This window comes from Nematostella vectensis, chromosome 9 (genome assembly GCF_932526225.1).
Source record: "Nematostella vectensis chromosome 9, jaNemVect1.1, whole genome shotgun sequence".
Classification (NCBI taxonomy): Eukaryota; Metazoa; Cnidaria; class Anthozoa; order Actiniaria; family Edwardsiidae; genus Nematostella; species Nematostella vectensis.
This window is the reverse complement of record NC_064042.1, coordinates 13,573,036-13,598,367: the sequence shown is the minus strand read 5'-3', so window position 1 is coordinate 13,598,367 and position 25,332 is coordinate 13,573,036. Positions and strand designations below refer to the sequence as shown.

Here is a 25,332-nt window from a genome sequence, read left to right as displayed (position 1 = left end):
TGTAAATTTAATAAATAACAAACAAATTGCAAGCGATAATACTTTATTTTGAGAAATAAATATGAAAATAATTTTACAACGCGGTGTTGTCAAGAGACCATTATCTCTTGATGTTGTTTAAAACTGGGTACCCTGTGGTAACAAATACCGCAGTCATCTGTTTGATTTGCAAAATTTGACGCCGACGTCGATAGGAACGAATTCTGGCGCCTCTACAAATCTAGACAATCTCAAAACGCCATTTCGACAGGGAACTTGAAGTTTACAGACTTGATCGTACACATTGACTTTAGGAAGAGGGAGTTATCCGACTTGTCCCGACGTAATTTCCATCAAGATACGGCTGATTACTATGACTTGCGTACATAAGGCAAATATGCCGTCGCAATACAGACGGACAATTAACTTCGCTTTCTCTTGTTTCAATAACTGTCTTTTATGCGTTCGTAACGGTTGCTTTAGTAACAATATCTTGCGTTCTCATATGCATTTGTAACGGTTACTTGGAGGCATTTTGCGTTGGCAACGTTTGTTTGTTACAGTGTTGAAGTGTTTTTAAATAGTATTTTATTTTCACGTTAGAAAGGGAGTTTGCGTGTTTGTAATGGACTTCCTGAGACGTCCAAGCCCCAGATCGCTGGAGAAAACGAATTTAAGACGCCCGCTGAGTCTTTTATGAATGCAAAGTGAGTGTGATTATTTTCACATCTCGAGGGATCCCTGTGGTACAGGCCTCGATAGTAATATCACCTACACGGCTCAATGCGGATATTCAAGAGCCTGCGAGCAGTATAGTTCAGCGGTACAAGCCTAGCGACAGGCGCACAGTCAGATGTTCCAGCGGGCGGGTCTGGAGGCTTGTTGTACAAACTGCTTTCCGACACAAAGTCCATAAATTCTGCCCACGGCATTTCAAGACTTTCCACGGATCTGAGGCGCTTCTGAAGCGTGGTTTTAGCGACACCGCTTTTCTCGTAAAGGTCATCCAATAACATGTAGTTTTTTCTTCTGCGGAATCAAAGGATACATACAAATTAATCCCAAAAGGCCATGCGACACTAGGGGCGGACTTAGCTTCTCGCTAAAAAAGATGGGGGTTGACCCAATGAGGTGTTTTTTTCTTATAGTTTAAAAAGACACTGGGGCTCTAATTCTTCATTATCTGGGTGTTTTGTTAAAAAATGAAATGAATGTCCCAGAAAAAGTGTTTTTTGTTGTTCCATAACACGTGGCAGAAGAGGAAGGTGGGGGGGGGGGGGGGGGGGGGAGAAGGGGTTAACCCCCCTCAAGATCCCACCTTGTCACACGTACGGAACAAATTCAAATCGCACACGACATGATTTTGCTTGGACTTGAAAAAAATTATTGTGAAAATATTTCGGGTTCCTAAGCTGATCAACCTTCACTTTGAAGAAAATGTGTGAAAGGAAAAAGTGGTGCCGTTTCTTACCCGATTACAACACCGTCCTTCATCACCGGTAAGTTGTAGGTAGGAAGGTGCGGTTGGTCGCTCACTTCAAACTCAGGCTCGCAAATTTCCGTCAGGGGAGGGGCCTCGCGCCATATCCCCGAATACCGGTCAGAGGCTGTCGAGTTATCTGGGGGAAAACAAGAAAAAATAAAATAACTTCAACTATATTGTGACACCAAATTTGAATCAATGCCTAAACTCAGATAAATCCCATGTCAGAGCTAGATTCACCAAGTAGACGGGGTTGATCGTCCTATCCCTTAGAGTATAAAATTCAACCAACTGCTATTCCTTAAGGGGTGTTTATAATTTTTTCCGATTCTGCTATCTCTTAGGGTATAAAATTCGACCAAGTGCTATTTTTTAGGGGGGGGGGGGTGTTTTGACGGTTTTTTTTTCCGATTCTGCTATCTCTTAGGGTATAAAATTCGACCAACTACTATTTCTTAGAGGTTGTTTAAGTTTTTTCCGATTCTGCTATCTCTTAGGGTGTAAAATTCGATCAACTGCTGTTTCTTAGAGGGTGTTTAACCTTTTTTTACGATTCTGCTACTCTTAGACCATACCAAATTTGCTATCTCTTAGGGGTAAGAATTAATGTTGAAGTGCCATCCCTTAGGTTAAAAATTGATTTTGCCGACGATCACCCCCCGTTTCTTTTTATCGGAGCTTACTTACTAATTACTTACTAATTCCCCGTCTATTTTTATCGGTGCTTACTTACTAATTCCCAAATAATTGCTTAAAAGCAAGTAGTCACATAAGAGGCACATTTGACTGTTTTGGGATGCATCAATCAACTAGCATATAACGAAGCTTACCCATGAAAGAGCAGGATCCACCAAAACTCCATCCGTCCTAAGAATGAAAAAAAAAAACTAGTACACAATGGATCGTTTTTCCGATAATGGGGCCCTGTGGAAATTAAGCGAGAAAGCCAGGCTTTGTCTGGTCGAAGCTTGTTTACAGCTGCCGTCCAAATATTTTGAGCCTATTTCCCAGGCCAAATAAATCAGGCTTTAGTTTCAGACTTTATCGTAAAACGAGCTAGTAGTTTGGAAAAAAAAGGAGCGTGATTATTAAAAAACACGCTGCATATTTAGACTTAAAATTTTCAGACCAATTCCTGGGAGGACAAATTGAAAAGGTAAGCTAGGTTATTGGATAATTACAATAATTAGCTTTCCTGAGACTCTGCTCTGTGATTATTTAGCAATCAGTTTTGTTACCAAGGCTCTGCAGGCATTGGCTTACTGCTAGCCTTACCGTGACATCCTGATAGTCTTCTAGCCTTCCATGACCTATATCCAGGATGTACTCTACAACATAAACAATAGTCTCCCATTACACGGTTTCACATTTCCCGGATGTAGGATCCCGGATAAACCCGACATCACAACCAATATTCGGATGTACCCAAAAACACACACAAGTTCTTGAATTTACTTTACAGCATACACACCATTTAAACTGTTACCATAAACGACGGCAAGTCAAAAAGAGGGAACACGAAAATCGTTTCTTGCTAAGTGAAAGGAGTCTTCAGGGAACATTAGACAGAAATTGATCAAGGGATCGCACCTTTCAGCAATCGCTTGGTTTTGGGCTCTTTTGCGCATGCGTAGGCGGTGTTTCCGGCGTACGTTGCGAGCATGGGGTCTGCTCCGTAGGTCAGAAGCAATCGCAGGACTTCCACGTGACCGCCCTCGGCCGCGTCATGCAAGGGTCTGGGGACGAAACACGTCAGAGACTGTGCCGACGTCTTATGCAGTCGTTACAATGTTACGATGTAAAGTGAACCCTAAAATAGGGTCGTTACAATGTACGATGTAAAGTGAACCTTAATATAACGTCGATACAATATTACGATGTAATGTGAGCTCACCTTTACGATATTAAGATGTAATGTGAACCCAACTTATGCAATCATAACGATATAACAATGTAATGTAAACCCACCTTATGCCATCGTTACGATATTACGATGTAGTGTTAACCCACCTTATGCCGTCGTTTGAGTGCGCATTCACGTCTGCGCCGTACTGCGCCAACACCTTCACGACCTCGAGCTTGCCCCTGGCGCACGCCTCGTGCAGGGGGGTCCAGCCGGCGTTATCTTTAGCGGTAGGGTCGGCTCCCTGAAGTATGCACTGTTTGACGACTTCCTGGAGACGTTTTTAGGCACAAAGAAAAAAAAAAACTTAGATTGGCTCTGCAAAGGACAACATACTACACTCCTTGATGGCGATGCCATGTGCTAAACGCTCAACAGGAAACACATCCAAACTTTTATAACGACTTTGCTGACTGTTTCATAAAAAAAGGACTTTCAGTTGCAGATGTTTATTGGTCATTAGTTTAGAACCAAATGACCAAAATTCTTTAGTCGCATTTTGAAAATTTAGCTGCAAATGCGATTCTTTAGTCGCCAGCTTTGGGCTTTTTTTGCCGTTTGAAAACCATCCAAAACCTGAACAAAAGGGTAGACTAAAACGTTAAAGTAAAAAGCTACCAGCTACGTGGAGACTAGAAAGAAATTTCGTTGCCCATTGGTAGCTTTACTCACGTGGTATCCTAATCTAGCAGCCTTGTGTAGTATTGTCTCTCCCGTTGTCCGGTTCACCGTCAGCTTTCGAGAATCTGAAACCAACAAATAGCGCACATTGCTTTGCATGTTTTGAGTCGGATTGGTGAAAGCAAAACCCATCAGGGAGGGGCCAAGGAGGCTTTAGGCCATATCTGACATGACAGCACATGTCACGTTGTCATGGTAACGTACCTCGCAATCGTATAGCTTCGTCCCCAAGCGCAGCCTCTTCTCTTTTCTAAGAATAAAATCATATAAATATAATCATATAATAATTATTGCCACATGCACTTATTTTCAAAAAGCCATAAAAGTCGAAGTTTCACGCAGTAAGTGAGACATGATTATTGTTTCCATCCGGTATTGTCACACACCTATTTTTGCGGAAACAGTGCCAACAATGCTGCGAAAACCATACAACATTGCCGATCAGCAACAATATTGCTTTGTTATTTTACACCATGTAACCTTCTGTGTTACAGTGCGTTACAGTGTTGGTCAGTTGTTGGCGGCTGTTGCTGTGGAAATGTTTTTCCCTTGTCTTATGGTCAAACAAGCAAGACCGAGTCTGGGATACTGAATGACGTTGGCGCTGTTGGCTCTGTGCCAGGCTCGTACCCAGTCGCTAGAAGTTGAAAGAGCAGCGAGGTGCGCAAAGGATAATGGGAGGATCCCCAACTTCCAAGAAACCATTGTACCAAAAAAAACGTCCGCCCAAGAACCCCAGAAGCGTCTTCTTCAAAATTCGTCTAAATCCTCTCATTTTCTTGCTCTTTTCTAACCTATTAAGCAAGTTATTTAAGTCTCGCTCGTCTTTGGGTTTAATCTTGTTGATTATTCGTTTTGGCGTCGATGGCTCGTCATAACTATTTGAATAATTCAATTAGAGAGGGCAACTTGCTATAAAACTTTGCACAAGATGAAAATGTTTACCCTCTGAAAGTAAAGACCATTGATTGGTTGACTGCTGGTTGATTGATTGGTGCTTTACGATGACTCACCAATGCCTGTTCAAGCTCATCACCCCGCCACATCCCGCGCTTGCGCAGACACTCTGTGACGAGTTTCTGGACCTCCTCGCTCTCGGCCACAACCCGCTCCTTGACCGGTTTGGAGTTGACGCTTTCGACAACTAGCAATGGGAACTCAGGCTTGGATGTTGGAGCCTCGGGCTCGGCTGATGGGAAAAAGAACACGTTAGAAGCGATGTGGAGTAGTGTTTTCTTCAGGATGCGACGCGCGCTACCGTGGCCACATTGACAGTTTAAGAAAATTAGCCAATAAGGATTCGAGAAATGTGCTTTCTGATGCAACGCGCGCTACCGTGCCCACATTGACAGTTTAATAAAGTTAGCCAATTAGGATTCAAAGAATGTGCTTTCTGATACGACGCGCGCTCCGTGGCCACCTTGAGAGTTTGAGGAAGTAAGAAAATAAGGATGGGAGAGACATTAGCTTCACTAGCCAACCAGCGAGGCAAAGAAATGCTTTAGTGCACACCAAAGCAAATGACAAAAACCTAGTTATATAATTCTTGTCAATAAACACTGTGACTGACTTGTGGTTGTCACAGTAGCGCGTGTCGCATTGATGAAACTGTGGCTTAATTTCTTTTGATTCGTTTTGTCCTAGAAGATGAAAATAATATTAAACCACGTTTTTAAACGAAAGAACGACTGACTGTTATTTAGCATTTTTGAGCGATAATGAAAAACAAAACAAAATTATTATTAAGTTCATGTAAATGCGCGATTCTCGAAGTGTTGTTTGTAGTAAGTAAAAACTAAAAACAAAACCAGATTCGTCCAAAAACATCAGCATATCTGGGTCAAACATAAGGATGTTTGACCAGGAATCAGCCCTCAGTTCTTCTTGTCTTTGTAGAGCTATCTGTCTATTCCAAAATTTGTAGAATTAATTAAGATAGTTTGCAAGTAAACCCCAAATGACTAAAATTACAGATACCACGTAAACTTTAAGTAGTAATGGATTGAGGATAGAGCAAATTAAGAGCCTGTGCTTCTTTAGATGATGTTAGCTATTTTTAGCTAAAATCAAAGTTATTCTAAGATTGACTCCAGCACAAAGCTCTTCATGTTCCTGAAAATTCAAGTTCCCAACTCGTTTTACCGTACAAATTGTGAATCGATGCTACCAAATTTTGCGAATATCGCCACAGTGTCCACTTTGACCCTCCCAAATAAAACCACACTTTATTAATAGAAAAGCCTATAAAAAATATCATCCAAATAACCCGCTACCTAAGATATAAGGATTACGAAGCGGTGTTTTTAGCACTGTTTGGAACCCATGGTGCTCCTCGGGTTACGACACACATCCGCGAGAACCAAAGTGCAACCCTTTTTTGAAATAGGTGTATAAGCTAGTTTTTTTCAGAAAAGTCTTCGATGTGGGTTGAGCGTGCGCATGCGCCTTCGTCACTGATGTCAAAAAGTCAAAGAAACACAAGGGAAAAGCCTCTGTTAGCAGGGCCTTTGTTTGCAGGGTAATAAGAGAAAGCCTCTGTTTGCAGGTAAAAAAAATAGCATGGACTTTCATAAGTTGTTTTTTCCATAATTCTTTTTTTATAAGTTAAGTACTAAATATCAAACAAAACTCGTTCAAACACGCGTATTCATCGAATAACTATTTTGCGCCTTTCGAGAATGTTGACATGCTTAAAATACATTGTATGACTGTAGCTTGATTGACTTTGATAAAGAATAGGGCGAAATTTGACATGCTAGCAAAAGCAGTTTGAACGGTGCGATACCAATTAGGATAAAATCTAATTTTACTCAGAGGTTAGTTCGGCAATGTGGTATAGTGGTTCTGTCGCTAGTCTACGACGTCAAAGACCGGAGGTTCGATCCCTACTTGTGACATCTAATTTTTTTTCTTTTTTTTTTTATACTTTTTATGATAATAATCAAACTGTTCTTGGTGTTTCATCACATCGAAAAGAAAGGAAATTTTTATGTACTCTTACTGTCTTAGATGTGTCCATCATTTGTTGAAATGCACACAAAGAAAATAACTGGAAAAACAATTTGCATTCACGAGTTGGCTCACAGAGCCCTTTGATTAGAAATACGAGTAGACATGGGGGCATGGAAGTAGACATGAGTATATTTATCATATCCGTATATAAACATGGGTGTGTGTGTGTAGGGTAGACATGAGTGTATGTACCATATCCGTATATTAACGTGGATGTATGTGTGTGGAAGGGTTGTGTACCCACCTGCTTGCAGGGTATGAGTCCCTCTCCTTCTTGTACGAGACTCCATGACAACTGGCTGGAAATCCTGTAGGAAAAACGACCACATCAGTACCACCATGGCACCATGGAAAAATGCAAAATAAACATTACAACGATTCACTTTCAGAAATAAAGTAAGGACTCCCGTCCATGTCAGAAACAGAGCTGGGAACTATGGGAATATATCAAGGCGTGACATAATCATTAGTAGACCTTTTGCAAAAGTGTGACTGACAGAACCAGAAGTTATTATTTTCATAAAATGAAAAATAAAGCGGTGAACGGTCTTCAATGCACATCTGCCGAGCAACAATGTAACAGAGAGGCAGCTGGAAAAAACACGTCGACCGCCTGAGGTAACTTTGATTGCACAGGCAAGAGTGTGTTTGCATCTCACCAAAAAAACTAACGGCTGCTCTAACACAATGTACCAATAGCAGAAAAGAATTGATATCCACTAAGTATATCACCATGGAAGAACGTTTAAACCTCAGTTAAACGACATTGGCAGACGGATTAAGGATGACGATAAAGCAAGTGATACTCGTGGGTATTCTGGTGCTGTGTGTAGCACTAATACAAGCGGCTCCACAAGGTATGTGGGGTTCCATTTGCAGGATCATCTACCATGGTGTTTAACAGGGCTGGCGATGCTTGAGTATAGTATAGCCTTTAACCTTAAGTCACAAAATGTAAGGCAAAAGAAAAGGTACTAGTTTCTGCTAGCACGCCACCAGAACTTTCCACTCTTGCACTTGGTCGCATTATCAAAGATTTTTTTTCTCTAAAATAATCCTTTAAAAATGCAACGTATTACAATCAGAACTTTATCGTATCTAAAATGTCCTTTCTAATATTCGTATACATTTCTCCGTCAGTGCTATTATAATGCTATTTCTTTCAGATAATATTATTATAGTGTTATTTTTCAGATAACAATGAGGTTTTTTTTTTTAAAAAAAACTTCCCTTCCCTCTATTCTAAAAGAGACTTAACATTTCCGTAAAAATAGCGTCATTTATGTTCCCTACAGGAGACGAAGCGGCCCGTGACGTAAGCGCGTTCTGTTCGTCGGATTACGACCGGGCTTACTGTGGTACGAGATGCAACAGAGGCGACTGCACTAGCCGTGGTCAGCGGGATTGCCCCAACGGACAACTCTGCTGCATGTGTCCGCAGTAGAATTATGTGACCTGTCACGTGATGCCGAATAACGGTGAGTGGGGAATTCGTGATGCACTGCGTTAACGAATTGAGGCTATTGACAAAATAAAAGAGTAAAAACCCATGTATAAGGATTTAGATATCCATTCCAGCCTATTTACCGATAATTTAGGAAACTTTGTTTGTTAAGATACTTAACTACAATTTTCTTGACTTGAATTGTTTAAAACCATTCCATCAATATATTCCAACTGTTGTCTTTTTGTTTTTTATTGCGGCAATGATGGGAAAAATAACATCTTTGCATTTGTATCATAATTTTGTTCTGGCTTTCTGCTCGGAGTGGTTCTTATTTGGAGGGTCTTTTAATAGGAAATGTTAGCATAACGGCAACTTCTAAGATTCCTATACACGAGTTTTTATTCTACTTCTGATACTATTGTTGCGAAGCTAACAATAGCATCAGGCCGAATGCCCACTTTCGGTTCCCAACAGACGTGCTATTTGTAGGCAAAACTATAAAGCATAAGCTAGATTATTGTGGTATGCCATTAATCCATAAGCCAAACTTGTATTTGTAGCCAAAACCGACAATAAACGTCCAGTGGAGATACTGCAAAGGCAAAAAAAAAAAAAAAGAAATCCCTTTTTGTTTTTTTGGGGGTGGTCAGATTTTTATAAAAAACTCCCTCCACCCCCCCCAATAAAAATCCTGGATACGGGCCTGAGATTATCTCTTTGATACGTCCGATGCTTTCAATTAATGCTAAATTAATATTTACTCCTTTTCCAATTAATCTCTTACAGGTCAAGACAGCTGAAAACATAAATAAAATATCAGAAAAAACTAAAATGTGACTCGATTTCATTTAGTGTTTGTTATTTGGTTGAGGGAGACGAAATATTCGAGAGTAGTGGTTTGAGAAAAAGAGATAAAAAAGGAGGAGTAGATATCGTACATCGAGGGTGTCTGTGTGGTGAGCGGGTGCTGGGGGAGGGGGACCTCATACCTTCAAACCCAGCACCTGGTGTAGCACAACCAAAATGTACGTCGTCCTGTGGTGGAGGGGTGCGTGTGTGAGAGAGGAAGGTGGGGGGGAGGCACATATCGTACCTTGAATCCCTGGTAGGAAGCCACCAACATGCACGTCTTCACGTGGGGGGAGGGGTGTGTGGGTAGGGGGGACATATCGTACCTTGAATCCCTGGTAGGAAGCCACCAACATGCACGTCTTCACGTGGGGGGAGGGGTGTGTGGGTAGGGGGGACATATCGTACCTTGAATCCCTGGTAGGAAGCCACCAACATGTACGTCTTTACGTGGGGGGTGGGGTGTGTGGGTAGGGGGGACATATCGTACCTTGAATCCCTGGTAGGAAGCCACCAACATGTACGTCTTAACTTTGGCCTTGGCGTTCGCATGAGCTAAATAATAACACAAAGAGACAAATCAGCCAGGGCTTTGCTTCCCACAACCAATCCACGACCATGTGATCTTGTTCCCGCTACTAAAGCTTGACAATATTGATAAAAACTTTATAGTTTCTTTCACCCTCTTTTTTTGTCACCCCAGCAAGATACCTTTTCCATAGTCCGATTGCAATGCTTTCGATTAAAATTTGCTAAATGGAGTATGAAACTTTTTTCAGATGATCACTTCGATTTTTCATCCCATAATTCGTCTTCCAATATTGAGTGTGGCTGGTAAGGGCTCTTTAATAAACATCGATCATCTGTTATTGTTCATTCATTATTGATCATCTGCGATCATTTGGTAGAAAATTGCAAAATCATCAACAATTGAGCCCTGATACTCCACTGACTATATTTGGTTGAGAAAGTATTTCAGTCAGTCACTGGAATAAGCCGATGGACTTGGATACTTTGCGCGACTCGGTTTCATTCATTCGCCTCACCTTTGAAGTCCCGTGTGTTTTGGCGCGCATGACAATACGGTGACATCTACAAATGAAAATCAAAACGGTGTACTGTTAACGTTATTCTTGCGTACAGTTAATTCAAGGGCGTGCCTGAAGAAGAACGCAGTGTGAGATCCAGAGAATTGACAAAGGATCAATCCTTAGAAACTTCCTCTATCCAAATACACACATAAAACTTACCAAGGAGGGGGTCAACCGGTTTCGAACTCGTCTCGTCACATCGAGGAGGGTGGGGATATATAGGTCCCCTTGAACACCCCCCCCCCTCCTCTAACATGCGCAAGTGCTCGTTCAAGTTAAGATTTTTTTTCACCAACTATACTTTCTAGCACTTGGAAGATTTGTTTTCTATATACACCATAATCATATAAAGTACGAAAATGACTGATCCAAAAATTGACTAGGTTTAGAGTGATGAGGGCAAAAGGACGAGGAAATTCAATCATCTTGATCATGTTAGTAGAGGGAGTCTCATTTTCCAATCATGCCTCGATGCTACATATCATTGTCTATTCCCACCCGCTTCACCTGCTTGCCCCGCCTACACCTTTCCTCGCCTCTCTGCAACCTTTTTTCCATTATTCCTGAGTCTTCTTGTTCCTCTTTCCCGCAACCCCCTTATTCCATCACAGACATGCCCCTTCATGCTCTCCTAACGTCTTTCCAGCTGCCCCTCCCATTACCCCTCACATATCCTTATTCCATCACAGACATACCCCTTCCTGCTCTCCTAACGTCTTTCCAGCTACCCTCCCATTACCCCTCACATATCCTTATTCCATCACAGACATACCCCTTCCTGCTGTCCTTACGTCTTTTCTTCAGCCCCTCCTATCACACCTCACAAATCCTTATTCCATCACAGACATACCTCTTCCTGCTCTCCTTACGTCTTTCCTTCAGCCCCTCCCATTACCCCTCACATATCCTTATTCCATCACAGACATACCCCTTCCTGCTCTCCCTACGTCTTTCCTTCAGCCCCCCCCCCCCAGCCCTGTTGTCTACTCCTCCTTCATCCTCCTTCCTTCCCATCCTCATCCCTTCCTCTGCCGTCCACTTCCCTCACACCACCCTCTCCCCCCTCACCTCAGGCGTGGTCTGCGCCTCGGTCAGGTGGGAGTGTTCTCTTTTCAGTCGCTTTTCTCTACGCATTTTCTGCTCTTTCAGTTTCTTCTTCATAAGTATTTTCCTCTTTCGTTCTTTCTTCTCTTCAATCGACATCTCGGCATTTGCAGACTCGTCTAATATTGTAAAAAAAAAACCGCTGAAATATCAATTGATGACATGCTTATGTAATGCAAGCAGGAAGGGTATTCAAGGCTTTAAGGTCATGATTCTCATTTATTTTATCCTTTATTGCAACATAAGCGCAAGAGGACGAACACAAGTGAGAACCGGATAGTGCACTTCCCTGGTCAAACATAAAGCGGCAAAATCACCAGTTTACTTCCGGTCAATTCCGGTCAATTTCCGATGATTTTTAACAAAATACGCGAAAAATATTTTTGAAAGTTTCGTCGAGCATCTGACTAATAATTTAGAACGGATGGCCTGTTAGATAGTGCAGATTCTGATAGATTCTTTTATTCTGTTAAAGGTTGAGGTTTACGTCGGCCAAACGGAAGTAAACTGGTCAGTACGCAGCTCTTACAAGCTGCAATTTGATTGGGCAAATGAACAACACCCGCACCTCGACACAAAGAACGAGAAGAATAGAGACAAAAGAACTCCTTTGTAGAACAAAGATAATAGGAGACAAAGCAGCTGCGTACTTACTCAAGTTAACTGGTTCGATTGCCGCTATGAGCGCAAGCAGAAAACGACGCATGCATAGAAGGGTAATTACTGTAACCATGCAAGTGCCACTTTAACTGACAGCCTATTAAAAAACCTTCCCAGGAATGCTGAACAATGTCGGCGATGTTAAAAAATTAAAATGGTATACCTGTGTTCCCATGATCCTTAACGCTCGACACCTGAAAAACGAAAAACATATTAAACATATTGTTACAAAGTATGTAATTGACGAATTATCACTAAATGATAAGTATATAACAGATTCCCTCCTAAATATACGTCTCTGATTGGGAAACTTTGAATCAACGATAATAAAACAATCCACAATATTTGAATATTCAAAGAGTAAATAAAATCATTTAAATGTTCTATCCTATATATTTAGCTATCCTTCTATAAATCTAGATACTAATCTATATAATCTATTGATGTAGTAATTGCTTTACCTCTACTGGCTCCGTTTTCACGATCTTCTTTTTGGATTTCTTCCTCTTTTTAGGACGTGCCTTGTCGTCTGTCTTGTCTGTGTTTTCATGAAATCATGAATTAGTCAACAGAACGACGGGTCAGCGAGCAACGAACACAATCATCACGCAAACACGATCACAAAACCCCTGGACTAACGCTTTCACAGAAGGAACTCGGGATCCTTAGTACAATAAATAGAGCAATATTCTTCAGGGAGGGGTGGGTGGAGATCGGCGGGTTTAAATGGAAGCGAGGATGTGAAGCAACTGAAAGGAATTAGCATATTTAGGACATCCGGTAATTTGCAATTCCTTTGGGAGAACCGAGCGAGTGCCACCAGACAACAACACAGCGAGAGCGACAAAAATATAAAGCAAATATAGCAGGAGTTCAATTTGTGAATTTTAGCTTTTATATATTTGTTTTAAATTTCAATCCAAACGATCCCCTTTGATCCACAACTGGGAGTGTTTGATTGGAAGTATCTCAATGATAAATTTATTTGTTAAGCCAATGGAAATAGCTGCTTTAGGCTAAGTTCAAACGTCGTAATGAGCCGTATTCCATGCAAATGCTGCAAATGAATCAAGTCTATTGTTTCATCTTTACATGTATTTGCATGGAATACAGCTCATGGATAATACTACGTTTGGACTTAGCCTTACGTGTATTGTGTGGTAGCGTAAAATCCAGCGGGTATTTGAAATTTAACATTTCTACACTTTATCCTACCTGTGTTTTTTCTTTTCTTTATCTTGCGAACAGTGGTGTCCTAAAATAGGATTTGTGAATAAACTTTATTATGTTTAGAGGGTTCCCAGATGAAAGTTGTATAATTATATTCAACGCTGTCTATAAAAAAATAATAAAAATTAAAACTTTTAGAACTTATAAAATATCAAATTCTCTCGCACGAGATCTTTATTTTTATAGGATTGAAGAATGCATGCATGTATGTTGCAAGTTGAATAGAATTCCTCACGCGAGTAATTTAGAGATAAAATAAGCTGTCAGTGCAAACAACAAATGTCGAATGACAAAAGACAGTTCTAACGCCTACTAATAATTAGTACCCACAATCAGCTTCGGCTTTGGAACTATCATTTCACCATTTGCACTGACAACGTTATTGGAAATAGTCGTATCACATTGTGAGAGCATCTGCGCTTTTTACGGGGCTAACGGCCCGTCAAGGTTAGTAAATATTCATAAAATCAGGACTTTTCAGATATGCACTCCCCCCCCCCACCCTCCCACCGCTTCTTTTACTCCCCCCTGAGATGGGGGCAGTGTTGCAGGGTGTTGGCAGGAGATCTTCCTGTCTATGCCCTTGTCCATCGATAACCCGATGGACTAACCCGACTGAGAGCTTCGGTTCTCAATCCAGTGGACCGGGGTTCAATCCTAGGACAGGTCAGATTATTATTTTTTTCAGAGGTCTCAAAATGTCGCTCTCCATATTTACCTAGGGGACGTCACTAGAGATGGTACCACAAGCCAGCCACCTTTACGCCCAACAATGCAGGTTAATGAAGTGCGGTAGAAGAGGGGATTTAAGTATAAAATCCTGTCTTATTTCTAGTAACACCCACATACCATTGGTATATCTTGTAACACCCACACCCCATTGGTATATCTTGTAACACCCACACCCCATTGGTATATCTTGTAACACCCACACCCCATTGGTATATCTTGTAACACCCACACCCCATTGGTATATCTTGTAACACCCACATCCCATTGGTATATCTAGCAACACATACTGCTGTTGATGTTACTGTCGTGGTAGAGGGGGCCGCTGTGGAAGTCGGGTCACTCGAATCCGGTGCGTCCATGGGGCAGTCTGTCTGCTTATCAAGGTTATCCTCAGATACTACTTAAACAGAACAATAAGTTTCTATAAGTTTAGCTTGCGCAACCAGAAAAGGGCTTCTCAGATACAACTTCAAAAACAAATTGATCAAAGTATAGGAAATGAGGAAATAAATAGAGGTCTAGAATTTATCCCGAATTGTAGCCCTATATTAAATAGCTCTTTCAAATTTTCCATTATAGGGGTCTTCTTCAGACTTCTATCAAATCAAACCTTCGTTGCATATGGAGACAGCGCAACCATATGCAATCATGGGTTCACTAGATGTTTAGTAAAGGCTAATTTAGACAGCACATATACGGCCTGCCTACGGCATGCCATAGCCCTGAATTACACACTACGACTTTCGTAGTCGAGCATCATAGCAGGGTCGTAGGCTGATTTACACTCTACGACTTGAGTGATAGAGGTGTTGCGTCGTAGCGAGTCGTGGGCTGATTTACACTCTACGACTTGAGTGATAGAGGTGTTGCGTCGTAGCGGAGTCGTAGGCTGATTTCCATTGTACGACTCGAGTTGTAGAGTTGTCGCATACAACAAAATCGTGCTGTCTACATCATCCGTAAGAGGGGGTTCTAAAGATAAGTGATGTACCTGGTTTTCTCTGCATGACCTTATGTCTTTGTGATATCCACAACTTTTGCTAAAACAGGAAAACAAAGGCATGTCCATACAGTCATGATAACATTTAGCAACAGAGTGGGAAGGTCTCGCATTAGTCGAAAAAAGTAAAAGTTGGATACATGCGTTAATCAAAATAGATGTGTTTGAACGTTCTGATCATTGTGGTAGGCGATTTGCTCTAAGGAATCATGTCACTTTTTGGATGGCAAATTTTAGCAAAAATAAACACAGAATTAGCTGTGCCAGACACGCCAAAGAGGAATGAATGAAATCTCTCTATGAGAATAAGCCCTTTCTGTTAAAAAAAATGCTTCTGGCTGATTCGTTAGCACTGAGTAATTTGCTTTTATATGTTGCTATTTTGCCGCTAAGGGCCAGAGCGCGCGCGAGCTTGCCACCAAAGTCACGTGATTACCCGTCATTGTTTTTTAAACATACCTTTTTCTTGACCTTTTGAAACCATCTTGAATTCGCTAGAAAAGAAAAAAAAATGCCTGAGAAAAAGAAAACGACAAAAAAAATGAAAGATAGCAATGAAATTATCAGGAATTTGAAGTACATGTGGAGATGTTTTTAGGAGCACTTTCAGACTTCATCTTCTTCTCCCTGTCTTTCTTCTCGTCTTTCGTCGGTGGTTTCACTTCTTCATCTTCGACCTTAAGGGAGGAAATTACATACACATTTCTTTAAAATACCTAAAGTGGAAACAAGACAAAAACAAAGTGCAGAGGCGAGGACATGGTAGGGTCAGGAATAAATGTAAAAAATAAAAAATAAATTCCAAGACACGAACACTAAGTTTAGCAAAGTTCTGTGGAACAGTAGAGGGCGAGCAAGGGGAGATAACGTTAAACTAGGGCAACACAAAGCACATTCCTGGAAGGAGAGAATCTCTAAGGTAATGCGCCCTGAAGTAAGGGAAAATATTTTTAGATCGGTCTTGACTTCTTACCGGGCACTCAAACAATTCAAAACAAATTTGAGTGATTGTGAGTTTTGCCGTGCTGCTTAACACGTGCGCGATATGTCAGTTAATAGATTGCCATTATTGGCGTTTTCTCTCTATGGGAGGCTGTTGTTTCCAAGTAATATGTTAATGTATTGCAAGCGAAGCTACATGGGCCAAGAGAATGAGTTGATAAATGGAAAACAAAGCTACAGGTAAGCGAGCAAAACAGCATTACCGGCGCCGCTAAGCTAAAAAACTAGAAGATAAAGGAAATGTGGCGACCTGTTCAAAGCAACTCTAATAATAGTGTAAGTAAAAAAACACATACTGCAAGTAAAAACACTTACGTCCTGTAACACGTACGACAAGTAGCAACACTTACGCCAAGTAGCAACACTTATGGCACGTAACAACATTTACGTCACGTCAAGTAGCGACACTTACGTCTAGTAACAACATTTACGTAAAGTAACTACACTTACGTCTTGGGTAGAACATCTTTTACGCTTGCGCCAATCTTCCTCTCGAGCCTGACGCTTTTCCCTCTCCCTCCTCTCCATCTCGCTAAACCTCAGCATTGCTCTCTGAAGCGCCCGTTCCTCGCGGGTCAACTCGCTAGGATCCCGATAAAGGTCCCCATCACTCGTGCACAGATCTCGCACAGGTGAAGGCAGCTTCGGTTCGAGTCTTTTCTTAATAACGTTTAAGCTGTTTTTCCGTTTCTTATTTTGATCCGACTCCGATTCGACACACGATTCGAGACACTCGACAGGAGACTTCAACACCTCGCTGTCATCGTTGGAAGCATCTGTATGAACACTCTCCTTGTCTAGAACAGTTGCATTAGAAATCTTTGGACATCGTGAAAGATTTTGGACATTGCAAATGCTTTCTACTCTATCCCCATTAAATAACCTTTGCGCAGGTACAGTGGGCGGGACCTTAGATCGCCTCAAGGGACTCGGGACGACTTTACGGGTCGAGGCCCGGACGATCCCGGTCGATGTGAAAACGAACTTAGCAGGTGACCACTGACCATACGACAGGGCCTTATGTTGATTGTCAGAGTTGTGCGCATGCTCATAAGTGGGTGATTCGGCTCTGAGCATGCGCTCTATGTCGGGGCTATTAGCGGATTCGTTCAGTGCGTACGCGTACGCTTGGTCATCTTTGTCCATGTCTTCAAGGTGTCTTTGCGCATGCGTGGGTTTGGGGGATACAGGCCGGAAGAGCATAACCGGCGGAGACCTTGCTTCCGGTATTGTAATATTTGGTTCATTTACTTCCGCTGTATTTACTACCCCCAGTGTTCGCTTGGGGCTTACTGTTGACATGGTAGGAGAGGGCGAGACTAGCTCAGAGCAAGACAAACCCGTTTTCCTCACAACATTGTTGCTTCTCACACTTGGAGATAAATTGACCACAGGATCCCCACGATAATCCGCCGGGTAACTAGGGCTGTTGAAAATCGATCTGGGATGGGTTGGTAGCCCTGTGCTTGAATTTTGTTGTGGAACGAGAATGACAGGTTGCGTAACCATGGTGACATCTCCAAGCCTTAAGGGTACTTTGGATTGTAGTGATGATGCAGGTGCAAGTGCAAACACGTTACTCTTAACAGCGCCGTGCCGATCAACGTAACGATGGAGTATGCGCGTGCGTGCACTGCCATCCAACTCCGCAAACCGCGTGACTGCAGGCGCAACCCTTGAGTCAGCCCAACCAATTGCGCCTTCAACAACTCGATAACGACTCGTTCTCGGTCGGGAAATCCCTTGCTGTTGCATACTCAGTGATCGACTAGTAACCGTACGATTTTCGTTGACCTCGTTAGATCGATGGAGACTCGCCAATACTCTTAAGGGACTTTCGTAAGAGTTCACGGAAGCATTAAAGCTGCCGACAATGTTACCAATAGCGTTATGGTTGACAAAACTCTTAGAAGTCTCACATTGTCGTTGGGACGTCGGAACCACACGAAAATCGCTTCCTATAGCTGCAGCTAAACGGCCTGCAGTGCTAGACGTATTCCCATTTCTAAGTCCACTAACTTCTATACCCATTCTGGTCTTTTTGTCGAGATTGAGAACCCTGTGTTGGACTGCAGTGCTTACAGTCTTGTTCGGTTGATTGCTTGATTGCAGGTCAGCGGACGGATTATGGCTAGCGTTGATCGGAATCACCCGGTCAGCGGATATCACATCTGTCAAGGTAGATGGTAACTTCCGATCGAGGGGTTGGACGCGGCTTAGGCTGGGCGGAGCCGTTTGGTTGACACATGAAGCCTGACATAAAGGCTCAACAGCCTCCACCCGGCTCAGCGCCGGCATTACATTGTGGTCAGCAGGTTGCACACGGATCAAGCTAGGTAATCCGCAAGATGAGGTCGCACATGCCATAGCCTCAGGTCTCATGCCAACACAGTTCTCTTTACTACTTACAGAGGAGCCTAACGGTGAAGGCGAGCTGACGGTTTTAGTCACAGCATAAGAAGGTGCCTTTAGGGCCACAGATGTTGGCGCTTCCAGTACCTGGTGGTTTTGGTCCCTCGCTTCAGCACCATTCCGAGCAGGTCCCTCCTTGCCAACAGTACGCGAGAGTTTGGAGATCCATCTAAGTCGCTCCGTGAATGGAAAATTGTCAGTGTAGTGCTCGGCTCGATCGAGATTAATGCAACCTTCCGGGGGAGGGAAAGAGGGTCCTTTTCCTGTTGGGGGAGGACTAGTGTCAGTTTCTTTCATAAGTATTTTGGATCCTGAAATTTAATGATTGCGAGTTAATATCAAGTAACTATATCTCGCATAGTTGAGTACAGGCTTACCTGTAGATTCTAGGTCGTTGTCGTTCGTTGCTTCATATTCATTCCTGTTAACGGTCCCACTCTGAGATACAGAACTAAACAAGCTTCCCTTAGTTTTCCCAATCGAAACTGACTCGGTTTCTGTCGATTTGTTGTCGTTCGCTGCATCATTTCTGTTAATGGTCCCACTCCGACACACAGAGCTAAAAAAGCTTCCATCGGTTTTCCCAATCGGACCTGACTCGGTTTCAAATAATGTCTTGTCGTTCTTTGCTTCATTTCCGTTATCGGCCTCACTCCGACATACAGAGCTAAACAAGCTTCCGTCAGTTTTCCAAATCGAACCCGACTCGGTTTCAGTCAATTTGTTGTCGTTCTTTGCTTCATCTCTGCTAGAGGCTCCACTCAGACATACAGAACTAAACAAGCTTCCGTTACTTTTCTCAATCGAACCTGACCCGGTTCCAGTCGATTTTTTGTCGGGTTGTTCAGCTCGATTTCGGAAGTTTGTCCGGAGATGCTCAAACAGAGACTTGTTGGGAGAAAGTGACGTCACTGGCACTCGTTGGGTCTCTGAAAATGAAAAACAAAGCGAGTGCATTTTATTGTTGGCACGGTGGGTGGGTCAAGTTTTAGTTTGTCACATAGCGAATTTTATCAACAAAAACCACAGTATCTTTAGGGATAACGATTTGCTATGTGTGAGTCTTATGTTGCGTGGTGTTGCGGTGTTATCAGTGCGTCATGTTGCACGGTGTTGCGTGATGTTGAGATGTTATCAGTGGGTCATCATAGCCTTGCTACCTTGCTACCTTGCTACACTTCGTGTTAAAAGATGAGTTGTAGAACATGTTGCTGGGACAGCAACTGTGAATCATGTTGCATGGTACTGTTTGTTGTTGGGAAATGCGGAATCGATGTTAACATGCCATGTTGCTTACGTCTGCGCGGTGCTTAATAATGTTCGGCTTTTGTAATAATAATACTCACGAGTCTGCGTGCGTTCCAGCCCCAACGTCGTATCATACGTCGAGCTTGCTCGGACTTGCTCGTAATCCCCTGGCGTAGTACTGTCGGGTCTCGACAAGGTATTGACTTCAGTCGATGTGCTATTGACTGATACGCAGTTCTGATCAGCAGTTTTTCCCGACCTCTCCACGACAAGAGAATTTGAAGAAACTTTCTCAAAAATACTAAGTTGCCTCGAAGATGAGTCAGCCGAACTCCTTGCAGTTTCTGTCGTTGAGTCCGGAGCTCTGCCGAGAATCCCATCAAAAACTTTTGCGTTTGATACTCGTTTATCCTTGAGTGATTTCCCGACGTTTGGTGTTAACCTATTGATCTCGCTGACGGCACCACCCAAAGCATCATCGGAGGGATGCGACGTCTTATCGACTACAATCGGAGTACTAAGCCTGGCGTCGGTTCCTGCCACTGCTATCTCAATACCTTCCTTCGATCTATCAACACTGTTCGGGAGACAATCAGCAGTGTCAGCCATACCCGACGTACCGACCGTTCCCGACCTTTTTACCGAGCTTAACGTATTGCTGTTGACAGCGCCCGACCCGGAGCCGATGGTAAACGATGCGTTATTGATTCCGTGTTCAGTTATGTCCTCATTTCTCGAGTCTGAACTCTGTTGGCTCGGGTTTTCAGTCGGTTCTCCGTTGACTAGAGGAGTGCGTGCCTGTATCCCTTCTTGGGGTACTTGTCTGTGAAAATATGGTTAAATATAAGCACAATATTTTGTGGCAATATTGTGTGGGATTTAATTGTATTACAGAAATTTGAACCGGTGTAAGACTTAAAAAAAACTAAAACGTTCATCCGGTGGAATAAGATTGTTAGAGGATCTATCCCTTTTTTTTTCTACGGCCGGGAAAAAGTTGTAGTCAATTGGTATATGGTTCATGTATGTTTTTTTTATCGCGCGCTGCAACGTGTGATGCGACAAAAATTGCATCATAAATCGCAAGGAAAGAGATACTAAAGAAGCCACGATTTCTTATAACGGCCGTCGTCACAAAACAAGCACTGGAGGGCGGGATACAAGGATTTTAGCTTTTTTGTGTGGATTTTGTCCTGATCAACTTCGCTTTATTTATTCTTAAAAAAAAGACGACCGGGCGAAAGCTGCAAAATTCAATGACAATATACACTCGTAATTTTGGATAATTTATTAATAAATGTGCTTATATGAGAGATTTTACCGTCAAAGCGCCAATTTGTCAGGCTAATTTTGAGTACGTTAATTCGCCACGGTCCGACCTCTAAAACATCTCAGAGGAAGGGGGGGGGGGGGGGGGTATTATTTTCTATTACCTCTTAAATGGTTGCTGCCTTAACGACTCAAAGACGTTCCTAGTCCCCCTGGCACGAACAGCGGTTACATCATCTCGTGATTCCTGTAACACAACACTCAGGTTACAATGGAGGCAGGGAATGGACAAACAGGTCTGATAAAATTGCCATGAAATTTAGATTACAAGTGCGGAATAGCTATTGATATGTATTGAACTGTAAAGCATATTTGTATTGGTGATAGGTACTACAATCCAGGCTTTAGCTTAATAAAAAGCTTTTTCAAGTCACAGATTGAACAAGCTGCGTTTCGTTTCCAGTTAGCCTTTAATTAAGGATATTCTCAAATAGCACTTGCCTTGGCTGTTTTTTGTTGTTGTTTAATATTGGAGGCACATAATGTGTTAAAATCTCGAAATAACCGTCTAAAAACAAAGTCTTATTCATCATTTACCAAATAATCGAAAATTTCGCACTGGCTTTCCCAAATCAGCCGATGGAAATAGATGCTTTTTCACACTTGGTCCTTTGCAAGGATGACAAAATAACGGCTGACAGAGGCTGTTAAAGTCGGATATTTTGATACTTCTCAGCTAAGAAAAAATTACATGTTGTGTTTGCGCGAGCGTGCGTCCATAACCCAGTCTAGGGGCCTGTAAAACTAAATAAAGTTTTGCAAAATGCTTTTTTCCTAGTGCTGAGTCCTCAAAACAAGCACTCGTGTATAAGTTAACCATTCTTCATATTTCTAGAGGACGGCTGAGGATCCTTTCACAGATCAGACTGGTCTGGTTTATTAATATCCTCAAAAAAAAAAAAAAAGAGCTGACTGCTTCTTTGCCCTTTTTAACAGTTTCATTATGGCAAACTTGACTCTATTATAAGATGAACAGAAAAGAGAAATAACAAACCGTCCAGACTATGCAAAAAAGGGGAACCACACAACTTAGCTGGAAGAGGTCAACTCAAACACAAAAGAAAATTTATAAAAGAGCTTGGACAAAACAGCTTAAAGGAAATCGAATCACCCTACCACTCAAACTCGTGGATACAGTGCAGCTTTACTTAACCCCATTACAATCCACAAAAGGGTTGGGTGTTTTAATTCTAAAACGCAAAAAGGGGAATATCTATGTTTAGAGATAACACAGCACAAACTCCATGCTAGAGATATGGCACAATTGCACCATCTTCAGTAACATCTTCAAAATGACAGTGTGTATACACTAAATTACACATATTTGTAAATTGTGTGGAAAACTCTGTATCTTTTGACGGGTTGTCAGTTGTACATGTGACGCACAGGTCAGCTTATCCACAGAGAAACTTGCGCTATAAAGTATCCACATATAAACAACCATCTATAACTTTTTTTCTCAAAAGACAAGAGCACTTTAAGAGAAAGACACCTCTAAAAATCCATGACAATGGGGCTGTCTAGTAATAACACAAGAACGTCAGTATGCAGACACAAGCAAATACAGACCAAGGCAGAAAAAATGAAACAAAATGAATCATAAAATTATTCTGGATTTGCAACTATATGGGGTCTTATCCTACAAAAGCAACAATGCGCTGCTACACAGGATCCAATCCAACACCTCCCTCTTAGGATGGAAAAAGATGGAAGAAATTTATGGGAGCTAAATGCCACACTCTTACCCATGGCCATATGTTTTATATATTGGTCCCCCCTCCTTTGTGTTGGTGCCCCCTTCCCTTTCCTTGAAAATGGACTCAGTCTTCTAAAGTGGTTCTTTACCCACAATATGGCTTGGTTAAGCCTAGCGCACAAAGTGAGGGAAATTTCAGATGTGCACTTTGCTCACTGCCTTGAAAGGCCAAGAACTCACAGCTCAACCAGGAGAGCATTATATATATTTTGACTAGGTTGCTTGTGAGAGCTAATTTGGCTTCATGAACATCTTCTGCACACTGTGAGTTTTCAGCCTTGTGAGACTGGGCAAAAGCAGATGCGTGAAATTTTTCTCTCCTTGTGCATCAGGCCAAAGAAGCTATCTTTTGGGACATGGAGTCATCCAAGTTGTGAGGGATAAGGTCCAAGTTCACCTGAACCGGGTTTGAACCAGTTGCTCTGCAATCAAAACCTCTGTACAACTGACCTATCGAACTAGGTCTAGGTTTAGTAGAAGGTTTAGTAGAACACTTGATAACATAATGAACACAAGCAGTGGCAATGAATGTTATTTTATGATAATACTAAAGATTTCAGGATAAACAGAATTATGAAAACGTGGTCATTATTGACTAGACACTCATGCTAAAATAATTTAACCAAGAGGCAAGGCCTCATTATCATTATTTTAATGAGAAACGCTTGGTATCTAACAGTGGGTATTGCTTTTATAGACATCGGCTAAAATACAAATGTGACTTTAGTCATAACGTGATTTACAATCTAAACAAAACTAGGATCCAGTAAAGGGTTACGTAAAGACATAACTAGATTCAAATCCCACGTTTCCGCGTTTATAAAAAGCCCATTCATTGATTAAAAAAAAAACGTATTGTCTATTCGAATGGAACGAGAAGAATTATCTTAGACTGTGACCCAACACGATACTAACGCTACTCACTGGGGAACTGTTTCGGTTGTTGAATATCCTAATTTTAAAAAGGGACTTCGAATGATGATGTGCCTCGTCATAAGAAGCGGGAACATTGAATTGATAGCCTCGCTAGATGGAGGTCTTGGTTTGAACATCGTAAATTTTCACAATGACTTGAACAACGGAACGCTTTTTAGCAAGGACCATTTTGCAACTCATGGATTTTCCTGTACCACTAAAAAAACGAACCTAATTTCCCAAATCAAGTGAAAGTATGTTGTTCTTAAAATATCAAAGTATACCTGTCCACGTCAATATTTTATATTTCAAATTTCCAGATAATATTTATTAGACATGTAGGACTAGCGTTGTGCCCTGTACGATGGCCGTCCGGATCGAGTCCGGAGAAACGAAAGCTCTAGTCGTAGCCGGGAGAAACAAAGTTTGGCCACAAGAAACGATCTAATTGGAGGTTGCCTCGATGATTGACAAGCGGACAGTCGTATTTTCAGGCAAGGTAGCAGCCGCCTTCGAGTTCATACACTACGGCAAAGGAAGACCAGTAATAGTCTTAGGAGGTTAAACCATTGCCCTTTCCTTAACTGAAGTAGCCCCAATATAAAACGCCTTGCACAGCATTGGTTAGCTTTATTTTTGCGTTTTAAAAGTATTCCCTTAACTTTGGTTGCGAACGTTGTCGTTCGAGATTTGCGAGCTCGAACATCGCGGGTACCGTAGAACTACGATGCATCTATAGGACGCGCCATCACAGCTCTTCAACACGAGTGTGTCGTAGAATTTCCGACACTGCAGCAACAATGGTTACCCTAACCAATAAAACTACCCTCCTACCTAAAGAACGGTCTATTGTTATTCAGAGGAAAGACCAACATTCGCACGAACTTGCTTCACTACAAACAAATCGCCCAAATGAAAGTACGGACAGCCTTTTAGAATAACGCATGGTCCGTGCAACGTTGTCTTTCCATTGAACACGCATTTAAAAAGATCACTCTTCCACTGCTAACGTACCCTGCATACTGACGCCTTCATTCCATCTTCCACATCCTCCATATTAAATCTGCGATCTCCTGTTTTTGATGGTTGCCTTTAAAGATAAATGGCACACAAGTCAGCTACGTTTGCAAGAGGAGAGCCTAGCTAGCGTAGGTAGATATGAGGTCGCAAAGCGATCATCGTCACAGCAAGTTCTCTTACGCTAGTGTGTTTGGATCTTGGTGTGGGGTCCCTTGAGTATTCACATGTGAGTCTGGAACCTCACATTTCCTCAAGTCATTGTCGCTCGGCATTCCTGCAAGGAAACGCGGGACGTACTCGCAAACTACGTCCTTAGACAACACATCGGACTTGACGGGTCACTTTTCTGGCGAGATCTTTCCCTAAATATGACGTCACGAGACTTTGTAAGAATATCTATTGTGATCAGTACGTAAGTTCTACCTTTGAAGCACTGGACTGTCGATTCTCGTATTACTCGCTCTATTAAATCTAAATGG

The 25,332-nt window shown here is 42.0% G+C and overlaps 2 protein-coding genes and 1 long non-coding RNA gene across 6 annotated transcripts in view; 1 reads left to right on the top strand and 2 right to left on the bottom strand.

The window, feature by feature from the left end:
- Positions 1–25,332, bottom strand: part of LOC5505434 (profilin) — a 106,971-nt gene that overhangs the window by 17,664 nt on the left and 63,975 nt on the right. The gene's annotated exons all lie outside the window — the stretch shown is intronic.
- On the bottom strand, positions 27–25,215 carry LOC5505435. Of its 4 annotated transcripts, none has more exons than XM_001626211.3 (26): positions 25,034–25,215; positions 24,848–24,923; positions 21,267–21,349; positions 19,932–20,656; positions 18,963–19,514; positions 16,624–18,896; positions 15,752–15,848; positions 15,631–15,665; positions 15,163–15,211; positions 14,459–14,571; positions 13,425–13,464; positions 12,671–12,747; positions 12,373–12,403; positions 11,514–11,668; positions 10,401–10,446; positions 9,845–9,909; positions 7,303–7,366; positions 5,060–5,235; positions 4,251–4,296; positions 4,038–4,111; positions 3,473–3,636; positions 3,053–3,198; positions 2,738–2,790; positions 2,293–2,329; positions 1,451–1,598; positions 27–1,008 (listed from the first exon to the last, which is right to left on the bottom strand). In XM_001626211.3, the coding sequence occupies exons 1-26, from the start codon at positions 25,123–25,125 to the stop codon at positions 747–749; spliced, it is 5,679 nt and encodes a 1,892-aa protein (XP_001626261.3). In that variant the 5' UTR covers positions 25,126–25,215; the 3' UTR covers positions 27–746. The 4 variants fall into 4 exon arrangements, with proteins under 4 accessions (XP_001626261.3, XP_032229740.2, XP_032229741.2 ...); XM_032373849.2 differs by having other exon boundaries at positions 12,671–12,756; positions 13,434–13,464; XM_032373850.2 differs by having other exon boundaries at positions 14,459–14,568.
- On the top strand, positions 7,775–9,337 carry LOC116613203. The gene is made up of 3 exons (XR_004294128.2): positions 7,775–7,915; positions 8,354–8,536; positions 9,292–9,337. It is a non-coding gene; the product is annotated as an uncharacterized LOC116613203 (long non-coding RNA).

Excerpts from the sequence above, each read along its gene's own strand:
- LOC5505435 (XM_001626211.3), bottom strand. The coding sequence starts at position 25,125 with ATGCCGAGCGACAATGACTTGAGGAAATGTGAGGTTCCAGACTCACAT. Across the intron at positions 19,515-19,931 it reads GCTGGAACGCACGCAGACTC|AGACCCAACGAGTGCCAGTG; the intron begins GTGAGTATTATT and ends TTTCATTTTCAG. Across the intron at positions 7,367-9,844 it reads CTTCCTACCAGGGATTCAAG|GATTTCCAGCCAGTTGTCAT; the intron begins GTACGATATGTC and ends TTTTTCCTACAG.